The sequence below is a fragment of the Chiloscyllium plagiosum genome, chromosome 17 (genome assembly GCF_004010195.1).
Source record: "Chiloscyllium plagiosum isolate BGI_BamShark_2017 chromosome 17, ASM401019v2, whole genome shotgun sequence".
Classification (NCBI taxonomy): Eukaryota; Metazoa; Chordata; class Chondrichthyes; order Orectolobiformes; family Hemiscylliidae; genus Chiloscyllium; species Chiloscyllium plagiosum.
Window position 1 is genome coordinate 11,511,273 of NC_057726.1, and position 13,537 is coordinate 11,524,809.

General features: G+C 43.0%; 1 protein-coding gene across 2 annotated transcripts in view; it reads left to right on the forward strand.

The window, feature by feature from the left end:
• Positions 1-13,537, forward strand: part of LOC122558221 (hypoxanthine-guanine phosphoribosyltransferase-like) — a 90,610-nt gene that overhangs the window by 49,899 nt on the left and 27,174 nt on the right. Inside the window, exons 9-11 of one of the 2 annotated variants that reach the window (XM_043706554.1) lie at positions 1,623-1,749; positions 3,624-3,712; positions 6,141-6,456. In XM_043706554.1, coding sequence (XP_043562489.1) covers positions 1,623-1,749; positions 3,624-3,712; positions 6,141-6,230 — 306 coding nt within the window. In that variant the 3' untranslated portion in view covers positions 6,231-6,456. Of the gene's footprint in view, positions 1-1,622; positions 1,750-3,623; positions 3,713-6,140; positions 6,457-13,537 lie in introns of those variants that run through there. The other variant, XM_043706553.1, reaches the window with a different exon arrangement.

Here is a 13,537-nt window from a genome sequence, read left to right on the forward strand (position 1 = left end):
CTGGTTGGGCTGAAGGGTCTGTCCCGTGCTATTTGAGTGCATGACCCTTTTGAGAGAGGAGAGGATCCGACTGAGGGGAGGTGGATAGCACTGGGAGCCATTGGTCACAAAACTCTCCTGTTCACTATCACAACAAAACCTCTGGTCAACAGAAATTGCTGGAGAAACTCTAAGTCTGGTAGCATCTGTGCAGAGAAAGCAATCTCAATGTTTTACACCAATGACCTTTCTTCAAGGCACTGGACCCGAAATGTTAACCTCCTTTCTCAGCCACACCTGCTGAGTTTCTCCAACAATTTCTGTTTTTTTAAAGAGTTACAGCATCTGCAGTGCTTAGTTTTTAGTGCAAAACTCTGATATGTTTCACTGAGAAGTAATTGCCCTCTGTGTAATTTGCACAAGTTTTTTGTTCCCCTTCACTTATTAAAACTAAACATTTTAATTTAGAATGTGTAATCACTCTGAGTTATATCACTTCCCTGGTTTTTGCTCCTTCACGTTATTTTTACTTGAAAATTTGACATTTGTGTTCCCTCGGTGGCATCTAGTTTTCCATCCTTTAGAAACTCAATGTGCCCAACCCTGCTGCCCAAGTCCTACCGCTGAATGCTATTATTCCTCACCCGTTTGTTCACTGACCTGTTTGGGTTGCCACTTTGAAAAAGCCCCCGTTGTAAAATTCTCTTCCTACTGTGCAAGTTGCACACCACTCCCCCTCCATTCTCCCTGGCACCCCCATGCCTTTACATCCCTTCTATTTCTAACTTCCTCCCTCTTCTTTTATCCTCCTCCTGCCACAGATGAGGGTCTGAAGATAATTAAAGGAAATGATGACCTGAACAGGGAACAACTTCCTTCTGGTCAGCAAATGCGGAACAAGGAGAAATGATTTTAAACTTGTGAGCTAACGTGTTCACGGATGATCATCAGGATGGATTTCTTTGTTAGCTAACAATGGGTTGTGTGACAAGGCTTCCCACTTCAACTCACCACTTTGTTCCTGGCCAACATCTCTGTCCCAGGTTTGTTGCAGTGCTCTAGTGAAGCTCACCTCCAGTCGGAAGAACAGCACCTCACTTCCTGCTTGGGAACTCTAGAGTCTTCTGGACTCAGCATCGAGTTCAACAATTCTAGGACTTAAAGCAACTTGTCCTTACCCAATCCCCCTCACACTAGACCCTTTTTTATTTGAATTAGAATCCCTACAGTGTAGAAACAAGCCCTTCAGCCAAGCAGAAGAGTAACCTGTTCCACTATTACTCTACCTTTCCCCCAACTGATGCACCCAACCTACACATCCCTGAACGCTATAGGGCAATTTAGCATGGCCAATTCACCTGGAGCACTCATGCAGATATGGGGAGAACGTGCAAACTCCACACACAGTCGCCCGAGGCTGGAATCGAACCTGAGTCTCTGGCGCTGTGAGGTCAATGTGGGCATTCAGGACTGCAAAGCTAAAGATGGGAAAATTAAATGGCAACACTGATCTTTCTCCCACTAGTTAAATGGTGAGAGAGACTCGAGAAGTTTGTTCCTAATGTTTCTAGGTGAGTGAATAACCAATGAGTGCTCTAGCATCTCTGAACAGAATTTGTTAACTGCTGTTCCTTTGCTTTTAGTCACTGGCACTCTCCAACACACTAAGAAGAAGTTTGTCAGCACAGACCAATGGCGAGGTCCGGATTACAGACATTTTAAAAAGTAAATTTCCGCATGCTTCAGCGATTAAAGTTGTGGATATATCAGGCAAGTACAACCGACTTGCACAGTGTGTGCTAACTTTCTGGGAGTGAACAGATGATTGGAAAAACTGGCTGGTATTGCTTTTGACAAAGTTGAGATTTAGGAAGAAAAGTTCCAAAGGCCATCAGGGAAAGAGGGAAATTTAGCACAAGGTTTGGGATGTCTGTTTGTGACCAGTTTTAGTTTTACCCTGAACATGGCCTTTTGAAGGACTGGTGCCAATGTTTTTAACACCAACCATGGATAAGCCAGCAGGTTAAGACTGTGGTAAGGTTTTGATCTTCAATCTCTGCAACTGATCTCTTCGCAAAAGGCGTTGAGGAGACCACTTCAGGCTGTGATGCTGAATTGACCTCAGTCACTGTGGGAAAATGCAAAAACCTTCCAAAGAAGTTGCTGCCAATCCAATTGCCTTGTTTAGAAATTACAAGGGCACGGAGGGGAGAGGGTGTTGGACTGGATTTTTATGTTTTCTTGTCTTCGCCCAGTGCTCTTCCGGTCTGTGTATGGGCAGTAGACAACTCAAATGGTACACTGGAGAGCCTTCTGTTCACTCGAATCCTAATGAGACTGCATTCAAACTTTGAATAAATAAGGCAGACCAGCAGACAGACTGTAACTGTTTTTCTTTGTTTTGTGGTGGGATTGGTATGAGATAAAAGAACTGTTGAGGGTGTCAGCTGAGGGAGGAATTGTATTTAGGGCACTGTCTAACAGTGATAATCGTGACCACAGCCTACAATGGAACATGCAGAGGAAAGATTGACTCTGGATTGTCATTTGCATTTGTTTCTTACTATAATTCACTGAGCAATATTTGCAAAGAAAAGGTGAAACGATTGTTAAAATAAGGGAAAGATTGAGACAAGACGGAGTTACTACAAAGTATGATCAGGTTCAGCTTTGTGCTGTCCACTATAAAACTTACTCCCAGTGTCACTCCTGCCTCAGCATTGACGTACTTGTCAAGTATATATACTTGCAGCAAAAACAGCATCCTCAGTTCTTTCAGGTTTTTATATATACTTGCAACATTTTTACCAATAGCAAGAATTAACTGGCTGAGAAGCAAAGGGATTTAACTGATTTTCAGGGGTTCAGCATTAGAAAGCTATCTGTATGAATTCCCACCTGGGTGGTAGTTGCAGCTTTATGGATCTGGACTCTAAGATATACCAATAACTACTGCATTTCTAAGGACATTATTACAGATCAGAGCTATTCACCTGTAACTTTGTAGTTTGAATTGACAGGACTCTTCCTGCATTAAAAAAACTGGTAAAGGACTTTGGGTGCCTCTGGAGAATTTGTAGCCCTTGCTCTCCCCCTCATCCATGTATTTGTATTCCTTTAAATCACGGTGTCCAGACAGTTTGCTGTTCCAAGACATGGCTGATGTTGGTGGCACCACATTCTGTCCGTGTAAAATGTTTAATTCTGGACATAAGCCAAGCAATTTGTTGTACTAATCAACTTGTATGTTATGGACTCATGACCTCTCCCATCAATAGGAACTAGGGCAGAGTAGGCACAACAATTCCTGATCTTGCACACCTTCCTGACTTGGAAATATGTCACAAGGTCAGAATCTCAAACCTCCGTCTCAAAGATCTGTGAGAATGCCTTTGCATCAGAAGAATAGTGAGGGATGGGCAGTAACTGCTGAATTTGCCAGTTTTTAAAAATGTTTACGATGTACAGGCTTTTGAATAAGTGTAGGAATGAAGGCACCCACAGTCACACTCTTACTTATGTAACTCCACGTGTACTGAGTGATGAGGCCATGCCTAAAAAAATTATTTAGTTCTTTTAATTAAGCCTGTTGTGGTGATCTACATGCCACTAAATATGAAAATATGATTTTTTCTGTCGCACAGGAGGTTGTGGGGCCATGTATGAAGTGCACGTTGAATCAGTGGAATTTAAAGGAAAACGTGTTGTCCAGCAACACCAGATGATTAATCAGGTACTGGCAGCTTTGTCATCTTTGCTAAATGGAGCAGAGGCAAGAGGCGTCTAGCTTAGCATTAAACCACATTAATTTCCCACTTAACCTAAATCCAGAGGCAAACTCCCCTCCCCTCACAAGACATGATAATTTCCAAATGCATGTAAAACCATTTTTTTATCAACACTTGTTTTGGCATAATTTCTACATAGTGCAGAGTACCACTGTAGTGCTGCTAACTGATTTTTTTATTGTTAGCATCTGAGTGGCAAAAGGTTTTTCACTTTCGCTCTTCTTCTGTCCTACAACAGCCCTCTTTCTCCCACCCCACATCCTTGTGTTCACTGGAGGCAGCCCACCTTGACATGAGGGGCACTGATCAGCCCATCTAAGGGGTGTTCTATTGTAGAATCGCTGAAGCATTTTGATAGTCAGCCAATATAAAACAGTGGACCAACCTTAAGGGGGTTGCAGGAGCAGAGGGACCTGGAAGTATATATGTGCAGATCACTGAAGGTGGCAGGACCAGTGGAGAGAACAGTGAGAAAAACATATGGTATCTTGAGCTTTATTCTTAGAAGCGTAGAGCACAAGAGCAAGGAGATAATGCTGAACTGAACTAACACTTATTAGACCTCAGCTAGTGTATTGAGTACAGTTCTGGGCGCCACATTGTGGGAAGGATCTGAACTCATTGGTGAAAGATTTGCACAAGTGTTTCCAAGGATGAGAAATTCAGTTATTGAAGGGATTAGAGATGCGAGGACTGTCCTCCTTAAAGGGGAAGTTGGCTGAGAGGTTGGCTCGTTTGAGAAATGCTAAGAGATCTGGATAGTGTAAATAGGGAGGAACTAATCCTGCTCCTAAAACATGAGGACTGAGACTAAAAGTGGTTTGCAAACATAGCAACTGAGATATGAAGCAATGCTTTATTGGGTCTGGAATTTACTGACAGTGGAAGTATGGACGTACAGTAAACTGAGAGATTCAAGAGGGTGTTAGATGATGTGTACAGAAAGAATGTGAAAAAATCTAGGGAGAAGTCAGGAGAATGGCACTAAGTCCTTATGGCCCCCTTTTGCATCATGACGGTTCTGGGATTCTGTGAAATGGCTGAAGAATATGTGAAATTGTCATTAGAACACAGTTATTGATCTAGTCGATGTTCCGTGGTGCACAATGTCAGTAAAAACTTGAGATATTATTTCTTAGTGATGCCAGTGAGAAAGTATTTTCTCTGAATCAGGAACTCGTGCTCAAATCTCCCTCCAGATGCTTAACAGCACATTATCCAGGCTGACACTCCAGTGCAGTTCTGAGGGTGTTGTGCACTGTCTCACACACAGTCTTTTAGATGAGAGGTTGAATTGACACACTGTCTACTTTCCTAAGTGAGTGTTCGAAATCCCACGCCATTGTTTTGAGGAAGAGATGGGGAGTTAACTCGTCTCCTGCCAAATATTTATCCTTACTATCAATTGTGTTGTGAACGTTGCTATTCCTAATCTCCCAGCATACTGATTTGACTGATTCTCTGAGCCAGGATTCTTTCACACAGCTACTCCTATGTCACCCCTTCTTGTCAGGGCTGTCCCAACTCCCTGCCTGATTTTTTAAATGAAATTATCCATCTGTCCATCTAAGCACATTGCAGATATGTACATTCTGGAGTCTTTGTTCAGTACAAGCTACAATGAAATCCTGACTCTGTGCTGCTGCCTTCATGGGATCTGGATGCAGACAGTCCCAGTCTGCAGGGTTCCTCTCTCCACTGATCACAATTGACACTGTTCTATACATTACTAATGTCACACTACGGGAGGCAAACACTGCTTTGACATTGAGACTGGATATGCATTACTGCAGAGCTTTGGACAGTATCGGTCTGTGCCTGGATTGGAGAATCCCACCCATTCTGTCCCCTCTGATTGAGGAATGGATGAAAAGGATGTCCTGCTTTAGATAAAGCCAAGTTTTTTTCCATGACACTGACACTGCCTTTAAAGTATCAACTGGGCTCAGTCAATAGCACACTTACCTCTGAGTTGGAAAGTAATTGGTCCAATTTCAAGACTTCTTCATATACTCTGGGTTGACCCTCCCAGTGCAGTAGATGAGATCTACACTGTCAGAAATGCTGAGATATTAAGCAGAGGGCCAACCAACTCCTGTTAGTACCTCAGGATCCTGTGTCCAACTATTGTGAAGACAATTTTGGCATCTTGGACAGTAGCTACCTCCCAGCACCACAAAGACAGATCATTTGTTAGTTATCAAGTTGCTGTTTTGTCCAGCCTCATTATGTTCAAGTTTGCTATCATGTTTTCCTTTGTGACTACATGTCAAATGTGCTTTGTTGGCTGTAAAATGTTTTGGGGCATCTCAAGGCTGTGGAAGATGCTTTATAACTGCAAGTTCCCCTTTTCTCCTTTTTACTTAAAAACAGGCATTAAAAGATGAAATCCAGGCCATGCACGGCCTGAGGATATTCACTGCCGTTCCAAAGGTATGTGATGAAGGAGAGGATTGTCGGTAGAATGGAGCAGATTATGGATTAGCAAACACTCAGATTATGCACCAAACGCACAATAGGGACAAGGAGGAGCCCTCATGCTGGGGAATCTCCCGAGCTGCGGAATATCCCAGGAATACCTCAACCCATCGACTCTTCCTGTCCTTGATCTTGAATGCTGTTCAAGAGGCCCTCAGGATTTTTATATTAAATAATTCCAGATGTATTAAAGCAACCTTTTAAAAGCAAAGTATTGTAAGAGAGAATGAAGTCTTTGTGGTGAATGGTGAATGAGTCATGATCTTTGAGCTGACTATAAAAGATTTCAAGTTAAGAGCGTGAGAAATTGTTGGCAGTCTCCAGCAGGTGGGTTGGTTTTTGAGAAGGGAAAAGACCGGGTGAGGTTACCTTTTAAAGAACTGACTGAAATAAAGTGGATGCAGCTCACTTTGGAAAAAACACAAATGAAGCTGCTGCTGAGTGTCATTGAATTAAATATTCCACAGACCAGGCTGTTCATGCCATTAACAGGAGCCAGTGCTGCTGACTCCTTCCCTTGTTCTGCTTGTTCCTCTTCCACACTGTGCCCCCAGTAAAGCAGACAGCCTGGCTTCCACGCTCACCTCGAAGCTCACCCCAGCTTCTCAGTTTCCTGAGTTGAAATCGCACCACGGCAGATGATGGAACTTGAATTCAATAGAAGTCTGGAATTCTGAACCCTAATGATGACTGTGAAATGCTGACAATTTCAGAATACCCCATCTCGGTCACTAATATCCACTAGGGAAGGAAACTGCCTTCATTACCTGTTCTGGTCTACATGTGACTCCAGACCCACAATGATGTGGTTGATTCTTAACTGCCCTCTGGGCAATTAGGGGTGGACAATAAATGTTAGCCCAGCCAGTGACACCAGGCCCTGTGAATGGTAAAAAAAAATCTATTGGACCTGCTGGTGGCAATTGCACATCTGCCAAATCCGGAGTTGCTGTCACTGGTTGACTTCTGTTTCAGTGGGTTGTCTTGGTGCTGTATCGGGCAGTGACCAGTGTACCTTGTAAGCTGCTTGTGTGCAGCCATCCTGATGCTGCGTGCATGACGATTGCTGTGAGCATAATGACCAGCCTATTGGTCAATCGCTGCTGTCCACAGGCAGCGCAACCCCAAAGAGAATAAGGGAACACAGGCTGCAGACGTCAATGTTTTCACTGGGAAGGTGGTATTATCGGGAAATGTCCCTCGTTCTGCTGCTAGCCATCCCTCTAACACTGGCACGAGTGATTTCTGCAGCCTCCATTACTGTTCAGGAGGTGAGGGCGTATCTATACTGTCATTGGCCGAACTTTGCAGAGACACAGATTTATGCTGAGGACATGGGTTCAAATCCCGACATGCCAGCCAAAGGAATTGAAAGCTGGTCTCTGTAATGTCACCAGTTGTTGTGAAAACTGATCCCCTTCACTGATGCTCTGTTGTGGATGGAAACTTGCCACACTCTCTCAGTCTGACGTACATGTGACTCCACTGTTCTGAAACGGCTTAGCAAGCTACTCAGTTTGAGTGTACTTAGGGATGGATATCAAATTCTGACCTTGCCACCATGAACCTACTGTGAAAGAAAAGCACCACAGATCTGATCTCATGGACTCAATAGCATTCAGGGTCTGCTGGATACGATAAAGTTAGAAACCATGTTAACTCCTGAATTGTCTAGACCTGGGTCATTTTTCTAGATAGCTGCAGCAATGGATGTAGATTTGCTTGCTGAGCTTAAGTACATTTCCAGACGTTTCGTCACTCTACTAGGTAACATCTTCAGTGGGCCTCCAAGCGAAGCACTGTACATGATTCCTGCTTTCTATTTATATGTTTGGGTTTCTTTGGATTGATGTTATTTCCTGTGGTGATGTCATTTCCTGTTCTTTTCTCAAGGGGTGGTAGATGGGGTCTAACTTTGTGTTTGTTGATAGAGTTCCAGTTGGAATGCCATGCTTCTAGGAATTCTTGTGCGTGTCTCTATTTGACTTGTCCTAAGATGGATGTGTTGTCCCAGTTGAAGTGGTGTCCTTCCTTATCTGTATGTAAGAATACTAGTGAGAGTGGGTCATGTCTTTTTGTGGCTAGTTGGTGTTCAGATATCCTGGTGGCTAGTTTTCTGCCTATTTGTCCAATGTAGACAAACATTGTTACAGTTGCACAGTATTTTGTAAATGACATTAGTTTTGCTTGTCTGTATAGGGTCTTTCAAGTCCATTAGCTGCTGTTTTAGTGTGTTGGTGGGTTTGTGGAATACCATGACGTCAAAGGGTCTGAGTAGTCTGGCAGTCATTTCTGAGATTTCTTTGATGTAGGGGAGAGTGACTAGGGTTTCTGGACACGTTTTGTCTGCTTGTTTGGGTTCGTTGCTGAGAAGTCGCGGACTGTGTTCATTGGGTACCCATTCCTTTTGAAGACACGGTATAGATGGTTTTCCTCTGCTCTGCGTAATTCCTCTGTGCTGCAGTGTGTATTGGCTTGTTGAAATAATGTTCTGACGCAGCTTCGTTTGTGGATGTTGGGGTGATTGCTTCTGTCGTTCAATATTTGGTCCGTATGTGGTGTTTTCCTGTAGACGCTGATTTGAAGTTGCCCATTGGCTGTTTGCTCTACTGTGACATCTAGGAATGGCAGTTTGTTGTTGTTTTCCTCCTCTTTAGTGAATTTTATGCCAGAAAGGCATATGCTGAACCTTCCAGCAAACCTACATCCAGAACCTCAACCTGAGCTACAAATCTTCTCAAAACTCACTAAGCTACAGCAATCTTTGATTATTAACGCTTGCACCAAATTAATCTGTTAAATGGCAGTGCTGTGTCAGTATATGACTCCTGTTTCTGTTTAGGATAGGAATTTATACATACTGCAAATGATTCAGGATACTAGGGTGATTTTAAAGTCAACAATATTGCATCATGAGAAAAGCTTTCTGCTTTGAAAGCTGGAGGTAAATGCAGCAGCCCTTCTGCAGCAGCCAAATCCTCCAAAGAGCAGGGTGCTGAATGTCCTGTCCACCTGTTCCTCAATTGAAGGAATTAGTGTATGTTCCAGACATATGTTTTTATACAACCCCTTGAATTGAATTGAATTTATTGTCACGTGTACCAAGGCACAGTGAAATGCTTTGTCTTGCGAGCAATACAGGCAGATCGCAGAGTTAAGTAGCGTAGATAATAAAATAATAGGTAAACAGCAGCAAAAACAAAAACACAGTTACAGGCAAATGTTAAAGAGTTTCAGAGTCCATTCAGTATTCTAACAGTAGGGTAGAAACTTACAAAACTGGCTGGTGCGTGTGTTCAGGCTTCTGTACCTTCTCCCCGAGGGTAGAGGTTGGAGAAAAACATTGCCAGGGTGGGATGGATCTTTAAGAATGCCGGCGGCCTTTCCTTGACAGCGGGCCTGGAAGATGGATCCAATAGATGGGAGGTTGGCCTTTGTGATTGTCTGGGCCGAGTTCATCACTCTCTGGAACTGTCTCCGATCTTGAGTGGTACACTTGCCATACCAGGTTGTGATACATCCAGACAGAATGCTCTCGATGGCGCACCTATAAAAGTTGGCAAGGGTATTCACTGTCATGCCAAATTTCCTCAGCTGTCTGAGGAAGAAGAGACATTGTTGGGCCTTTGTAACCAGTACGTTCACATGAAAAGTCCAAGAAAACTTGTGCATGACCACTCCCAGGAGCTTGACACTCTCCACTCGTTCCACCTTTGTGCCGTTAATGTGTGGTGGGGGCATGAGTAACATCCCGCCAAAAGTCAATAATGAGTTCCTTGGTTTTGCCGGCTTTGAGAGCTAGGTAGTTTTTAGTGCACCATTTTCTCAGGTCTTCAGCCTCCCGTCAGTCTGTTTCGTGGCCATCTGAGATTCGACCGACTACGGTGGTGTCATCAGCGAACCATTAGTCTGGTATTTAGTGACGCAGTCATGAGTATACAGTGAGTACAGTAGGGGGCTGAGTATGCACCCCTGGGGGGCTCCAGTGGTGAGTGTTAGTGAGGATGAAACATTGTCCCCAGTCTTCACTGATTGTGGCCTGTGGGTCAAGAAACGGAGGATCCAGTTGCAGAGAGTGGGGCTTAGCCCATGATCACTAAGTTTAGTAATTAGATGCTGTCTGAACTAAGGTATCCTAGCCACCTTTATTTCTTGGCTGCGTTCTTAGGCAACTCCACCTCTAGCCGGAACAGGGAACTCATCCATAGCAATGCAACATCTAAATGCAGAAACAAAAACAGAAATTGCTGGAAAAGCTCAGCTGGACTGGCAGCATCTGTGGAGAGAAATCAGTTAACGTTTCGGATATGGTAAGGAAGGGTCACTGAAACCAATGAAGAGAGAGTGGGTAATTCAGCTTCGCAAACTTGCTTTGCCATTTAATATGATCATGGCTGATCTCAGCTCGACCTTAACTCCACTTTCCTTCCTGTTTCCTGTGATCCTTTAATCCATTAGTAATTTTAAAATGTCTTCTTGCTCCTCGAATGTATTCAATGCCCCAGTGTCCACCACACTCTGGGGTTGTGAATTCCACAGGTTTACGTTCCTTTGGAAGTAATTGCTCAGCTCTGTTTTGAATCTGCCATGCCCACCCCCCCCGCCGGTTCTGGGTTGGCCCAGAAGGGGAAATATCCACTCTTCATATACTTATTCAATTCCCTGTCTGTAGCATCTTGTGTACCTCAATTAGATCTTTCTTAATTCCAACGAGTATAGGCCAAAGCTGCTCAATCATTTAACATTCACCTTCGTGAGATATGAGTTTCAGACCTCATCAATGGAACAGCATCTCCCAGCCTGAGTTCTTGAGACTTTGCAATGTCTGGTTACAGTTCAACACATGAAAAATCAGACATGCTTGATTTTCATGCTAAAGCAAACTTTATTAGTTAGCAAGAAACAGACCTCATTCTGGGTCTGTGGCTTAAACCTGTGTGTTTGTTTTCCATTCATATCTTTGTGTGATGGTGGAGCCATTCACAGGATGAAGGCATCGCTAGTTAGGTCAGCATTTATTGCTCACCTCTAACTGCCCAAAGGACAATTAAGAGTCAACCACATTGCTGTAGATCTACAGTCAAATGTAGGTCAGACTAGGTAAAGATGGTAGTTTCTTTCCCTAAAGAAGGATAGTGAACCAGATGGGATTTTCCTGACAATCAACAATGGTTTCACGTTCATCATTAGACTCTTTAAGTATAAAGATTTTAAAATTAAATTCAAATTCTACTGTCTGCCATGGTGGATTTGAACCTGGGTCACCAGGACATTATCTGGTCTCTGGATTAATAGCCTACCAATATTACCAAACAGCCATCGCTTATCACTTCTCAGATGGACATGTGTCTTCCATAAGAAGTTTATTTAAAATTTTACTTCCTTCAAGAAAGGAAGGGAATATCTAGTGCAATGCTGGTACCCAAACTCTAGAGGCTGATATTGCTAAACAGTTGAACAAGATTTGCTTATCCAGATTATGTTGCCATATAATCTCTACTTTAGGAAAGTTTATAAATTAACAATACAGTGTGTTTTGGCTGAAAGGCCAAGTACCATTTCTACCACAAAGCTGTTTCTGTAATTGCAATTCAGTGAGGGAGAGGTAGACAGATTCTGCAATGAGTTGCATACTCTATTGTTGAGATTAAATTTAACATTGGTTAATGGACAACCCCCTACTGGCTTTTAACAATCAAGATTAGTTTGGGAGACTCTCAGCGAATTGTCTGAATGTTGAGAGTCCATAACTTGAGGACAATTGCCTGTAACTCTGAACAGCTGAAGACTAAATAGGTAGAGGAGAAGAAGCTTCATACTCTTCCTCCCTCCTCCCCGCCCAATTTTGTACGGGGGGATCGAGTGACTCAGCCCTGTCCTGGACATTAACTGCCTCATTCAATTACTGATCTGAGCTGTGGCATTCACAATTATTAATCAACTGTTCACCAGGAAATAGACTCTCAAATTGTTTTTGTACAATATTGAGGCTTGTTACGTGCTCAGGTTCATTTGCATGTGCCCTGATGATGTAGCTGGGCCATAGGTGAGTTGATTTACCTGGTGATGGTCTTTCTATTCTGCTCCACACTTGGACGCAGACACATGTTACAAGGTTATAAGTTTGCTCACTGAGCTGGTAGGGTTGTTCTCAAATGATGCTCGGTAACATCATCAGGAGAAAATGGGGACAGCAGATGCTGGAGATCAGAGTTGAAGAGAGCGGTGCTGGAAAAGGCAGCATCCAAGGAGCAGGAGTATCGACATTTCGAGCATTAGTTCTTCATTGGGAATTCATGATGAAGGGCTTATGCTTGAAACGTCAATTCTCCTGCTCCTCAGAGGTTGCCTGACCAGCTGTGCTTTTCCAGGACCACACTCTTCGACTCTAGATAACATCATCACTGTGCCTCCAGTGAAGCGCTGGTGTTCTGTCCGTCTTTCTGTTTGTGTGTCTTGATCTATGGGTGATATCATTTCCAGTTCATTTTCTCAGAGGTTGATAAGTAGCATCCAAATCGATGTGTTCATTGATGGAGTTCTGATTTGATTCCATCAATAAACACGTTGATTCAGACCCCATTTACCAACCTCTGAGAAAATGGACTGGAAATGATATCACTCACCTTAACAGACCAAGACACGCAAATAGCGCTTCACAGGAGGCTCACTGATGATGTTATCTAACGTGGTGATGAAACGTCTGAGAAAAAACCTACCAGCTCAGTGAGCAAACTTACAACCTGAACCTCAACCTGAGCTACAAATCTTCTCAAAAATCGCAAACATATTCCAAGCTCATATTATGTTGTTCTGATTTTTTGACCGTTCCATTATCTAGTCACAAGTCCTCCCTGACCCCACACTCCACTCCCTACATTTCCCAAAATGTCCTTTACAAGCCTTCTCCTCCTTTGAATGCCAATTTTCTGAATTTGTTTTAAATTTCTGCTGAATTTTCTTTTTCCTATGTTGGCATGGGCATAGAAACATGTAAAAGTAAAAGTGCCCAGAAACCTAAAGTTTGGCACCTTAGATCCAACAGTCTTCTCAGGTGTAAGAGGTCAAGTGATCACTTCCCTTAATTGTAGGATCTTGCTGTGTGTTAATAATCTGTTTTTAATGACACTATTGCTTCAAAGTAGTTCATTGGATTTTCTGAAGCCATGATGAAACATCAAATGAACACCAGCTCTCTAATTCAGCTCTGCTTTAGTGCTAATGAATATATGGAAATGTAAGTTGTACATCTTATATAAATATATTGTTTATACAGAGGTCAGTGAAGAGTG